The sequence below is a fragment of the Cucurbita maxima genome, unplaced genomic scaffold (genome assembly GCF_002738345.1).
Source record: "Cucurbita maxima cultivar Rimu unplaced genomic scaffold, Cmax_1.0 Cma_Scf00006, whole genome shotgun sequence".
NCBI classification, from domain to species: domain Eukaryota; kingdom Viridiplantae; phylum Streptophyta; class Magnoliopsida; order Cucurbitales; family Cucurbitaceae; genus Cucurbita; species Cucurbita maxima.
Genome location: NW_019272022.1, coordinates 2783112 through 2788000, shown reverse-complemented (window position 1 = coordinate 2788000; position 4889 = coordinate 2783112). Strand labels below are relative to the sequence as shown.

Genomic DNA, 4889 nt, shown 5'->3' with positions numbered 1-4889 from the left:
TTTTTTTTTTTTTTTTTTTTTTTTTTGCGTACTATAAGGTAACTCTAATCCTCCTCCAACGATCTAACTTTTTGATGTAGCAAAAACCCTTAAATCAAAAAAATTAACACTCTTTATACAAAATTCGAATTAAATTACTGAAATTAACCTCTCCTTATACAAAATTTGGATCAAATTACGTCTTACTCTCAAAGATATAGAAGCAAAATTTGGAACTTGTTCTAAATTGAGTCCTTCCACAATCGAACTTTACTCGATTAAATAGATCAGATGTAATTCTACACAAGAATTGCTTGAAACTTAGAAATAGCAAAATTGATACTCGGATTTCTGAGAGAAACGTCTCAATTTGAGATTTCAATTTCATTCATCCACGAATCTCCTTTTTACCTAACAATTTGTGGGTATTTATAGTCTTTCGACCAAAGATGTTTGTGGCCGGGATTTAATCTCGATTCCCTAAGTAAATTTTACTATTATATAATTTATGAAATTAAAAATAATATTTTTAACAAAGGTTGTTGTGTGACGTCTCAATTTCATTCCTCCACGAATCTCTTTTTTACTACCAATTTGTAGATATTTATAGTCTACCGACAAGATATTTTCGGTCGGATTTAATCCCAATCCCTTGTCTCCACACGACAAAGTAAATTTGACCATTACAAATTTATAAAATTAAAAATAATATTTTTCAACAAAGGTTAATGTGCGGCTAAAGAGAGAAAATTTTAATAATTATAAATATCAAAATAAATAAAAATAAATAGACATAGAATATCAAAAAGATATACAATTTTTTTTTCCTAATATAAATTATTTGATGAATATAATAATTAATTTTTAAAATTTAAAAAGTAATTATTGGATTCTTTTGTTTTCATAGATCTCAAATTTAATAAATTTTAATTTTAATTTTAATTTTTTTTATTTCGTAACCTAAGAAGTTCTGTTTGTTTATTTTTTACTTTTCTAAAAAAAATATAATTTTCATTAGTTTTTTGTTAAATAAATTTTAAAAATATGAAAATTATTGTTATTATTCAATTAATAAAAATTAATTTATTATTATTATTTTTTTAATAAAAAAAAATACCAATTTGAAGAAACAAACCACCGAAATTAGATATTTTAAGGACAAAAATGGAAGGGTGAAAGTAACCAAAATGTTATTTTAACAAAATTATTATTATTAAAAAAAAAGGCGCTGTAAACTCAGCTTCGGCTTTTGACTTTTTTGGACTCTCAGCGAAGCGAAGCTTCTTCGCTCTCTTCCCAAATCTGCCGTTCCTTCTTCCATCTCTTCTCATCCTTCCGTCTTTCTCTCTTCTTGTAATTTTGCGCTCTTTAATGGGTTGTGCCGGATCGTCGCAGGCCAAAGGCGACGGTGAGATTGTCCTATTACTTCCCTTTTCATATTCTGATTCTTTTCCGAGATTCTTCTTCTGGGAATTGAACGATTTCATCTTCTTTCTGATGCTTAATTTTGGGATTTTATTCGTTTTCAATTCTTCGATGAATTTGGCTTTGATCCTACTTTGATGAAAGTGGTTAATCGTGTTGGGTTTATTGTGTGTGGAATGTGAGATGAGAATTTGTGGATTTTAATCGGCTTTGTTGTCGAGCGAATTGATTGTTGGCATTTTGGTATTTGTGATTCACTGATTGGCTTTTAAGCTTAGAACTGATGATTGGTTTTGTTCTTAGTGTAGTTTACGTTTTTATTGCGCTTTTCGTTTTAGGACAATTGGTTTGGAGGTTTTTAAGCATGCAATTGTTGGTATTGATGAGCTGAGATTGATTAGTTTCTTGTTTTGTTGTAGTACTTGATTTCATTGCTTAAGCTTTTAATTGGGACTGCTAATTTAGGGAGGTTAATTGTTTGCATCTCATACGCCCCTGCTGTTAGATGCTAATTCGGCTGATCCCCTCGTGTTATCGTGTTTCAAAAGTCGATATGATACTATTTTGCCTCGTGTAATCGAGTTTCAAAAGCCGATATGATACTATTGTGCCTCGTGCAATCGAGTTTCATAAGCCAATATGATACTATTGTGCCTTGTGTAATCGAGTTTCAAAAGCCGATATGATACTATTGTTCAATGAGATGATAGAAATGTTTGGAGAAATTATCATGTTATTGGGGAATTTAATGTTAATGTTCTTAGCGAGACAGCAAGCACGGTGGCTTACTGTGTTGTAATGTCGATGTGATTAGTTCTATCATTGATCATACCGTTAATCCACGCACTTCAACTTCTTTTCTGCAATCATAGTTCATCAGCTGCTAATGTCTAGAGTTGTAAGGAACTTATGCCATCCTTTTTAGTCACTTAAAGAATTTTTGTAATTCAGGGCCCGTGAAAAAAATTCGGAAGCCTAAAGCTTGGAAGCATCCCCAGCCAATAACAAAGACAGATCTTGCGCGGATGCGTGATGAATTTTGGGATACTGCTCCTCATTATGGTGGCACAAAAGGTATTGCTGTAATCTTGAACTTTTTTTTGGGTCTTGCACAATATTTCTGGTTATAGGTGCTACTAAATTCAAGCTAATTCATTGATTTGGATATCATATTTGATGACCAAGGTAACTGAGATTAGTATTACTGAAAGAAGTTCTTAATGTTCATGCAAATATATGATTCAGAAATCTGATTGCACTAATTTTATGATTCAAGGTAATGTGCCAAGAATTCATTGCCTAGTTAGTCCTGACTAGTGAGAAGTAATCTTCTATATTTAGCACGTTACAACTGTGAGATCCCACGTGGTTCGGGAGGAGAACAAAACATTCTTTATAAAGGTGTAGAAATCTCTCACTAGCATACGCTTTTTAAAATCCTGAAAGAAAAATCCAAAGAGGACAATATCTACTAGCGATGGGCTTGGGCTATTACAATAACAGTAAAGGAAATTGATTTTGTATTATGGATCTCCAAAGGTGATCTCTATTTAAGACTATGCTATTGAGTATCTTCCATCACCTCATTTGTTAGAACATGCGTTAGAACATTCGTTGGTTAGTGATGATTAAATCTGTCAAAAATACTTACTAGTTAGGTGTGTTAGTTAGTGAGTTCTTACGTATCTCCGTTTAGAAATGTAGACAGAATCATGCACAAAATCAAAATACATACCTCTAGATAGATTAGAATATGTTTAGCAGAGTGTACATCGTGAATGGAGTATAACTATCCAATGTATGCCTATCTTCTTTCGTGTATGGATGTCTCTAATTGTAGCGACATTACAATATTTTGGCTTTTAAGATGATGAAAGAGATCTTAAATTCTTTAACAGCCTAAGCTCCCGCTAGCAGATATTGTTTTCTTTGGACTTTCCCTCAAGGTTTTTAAAACGTGTTTACTAGGGAGAGGTCTCCTTACTCTTATAAGGAATGCTTCGTTCCCCTCTCCAATTAATGTGGGATCTTGCAATCCACCCCCTTTGGGGGATGCCGGCACAATACCAGTTTTTGGCTCTGATACCATTTATAACAACCAAAGCCCACCGCTAGCAGATATTATCCTCTTTGGGCTTTTCCTTTCGAGCTTCCCCTCAAGGTTTCAAAAATGTGTATGCTAGGGAGAGGTTTCCTCATGCTTCGTTCTCCTCCCCAACTGACGTGGTATCTCACAAATTCAGCAGAATTTGAGGCTTTTAAGTTCAGTTCAGCTTCAAATTTCGTTTCATACATTTTGCATATGAAGCTGCACATCTTCATATGCAAAATTCATATGCACATATTGATGTTAAGCATGATTCAAGGTTGTGGAGTAACACATGTACAAAATAATTCATTAGACCAAAGTTAAGCTCCATCTAATTTGCAATATGGTTAAGAAGCTGACATCAAATGGCTGAATACCGGCATGAAAGTAGAGAGAGAAGTTTTAGTTTGATTTGATGAAGAGTTGATATTAAGTAGAAGATGAAAGAAGCAAATCCCTGAGTGTGGTTAATAACAATAGAAGTTTGTGTATTTTGTGGAGAACAGAGATATGGGATGCACTTCGAGCTGCTGCAGAAGCTGATCTGACACTAGCACAAGCAATAGTGGATAGTGCAGGCGTCATTGTACAAAGTGCTGATCTAACAATTTGTTACGATGAAAGAGGTATTTACATTTACACCCTCCGTCCCTCTACTTTGGTTGATTCAGAAAAAACACCCCACAATTTATAAGAATAAAACTGAAATGCAGGTGCAAGATACGAACTGCCCAAGTATGTTTTGAGCGAGCCAACCAACTTGATTTGAAGTAATAAGCAATGAGGAATTGTATGTTTTGCGTGCTAAATTGATTGTAAATCATGTATATTACAACCAACTGTTTCATACCGTCTCTCACATTGATGGATTGGATTGGGCTTATTATTATTATGCTAACTCACTGTAGCTTCCTTTTGATCGAATCAAGTGTCTATTTGGAATTGTCACTTGTTGATGCCACCCCCAAAGACTGGAATATTGCTTTACCCATCGCCATTTCTTATTGCTCTCTTAACTATTTTTAGTACCTTCTTTTCCATACAAATGGTTCTGAATTTTGAGTTTTATACTTTGAGACTTATCTCATAATATCCGATTTAAATGGGTTTTTAAGGATCTGAATCGGGGATTGCCATGTTTACTTTCAATGCTTAAACAATTAATTATATGTTTCATATCATACTATCTCTCGTATTTTGTCGACAATCAATAATATGAACTTTTTTTAAAAAAAAACCTAGGTCGATTGAAGTAACGAAAATGTCACATGTTGACTTACAAACATTGTACTCACGTAAATTTGCAATCAAATTAACAAGAACTTATCACACATATTTGGTAACACTTCAGGTATGAAATGAAAATTAAAAAAAAAAAAAAAAAAAAAAAAAAAAA

The 4889-nt window shown here is 33.1% G+C and overlaps 1 protein-coding gene across 1 annotated transcript; it reads left to right on the top strand.

The window, feature by feature from the left end:
• The first annotated feature begins 1204 nt into the window (after positions 1 to 1204).
• Positions 1205 to 4443, top strand: LOC111480432 (ubiquitin domain-containing protein 1-like). Its single transcript, XM_023125467.1, has 4 exons — positions 1205 to 1387; positions 2356 to 2478; positions 4000 to 4119; positions 4207 to 4443. Exons 1-4 carry the CDS (start codon positions 1351 to 1353, stop codon positions 4260 to 4262), a joined length of 336 nt encoding a protein of 111 aa, XP_022981235.1. The 5' UTR covers positions 1205 to 1350; the 3' UTR covers positions 4263 to 4443.
• The last annotated feature ends 446 nt before the right edge of the window (positions 4444 to 4889 follow it).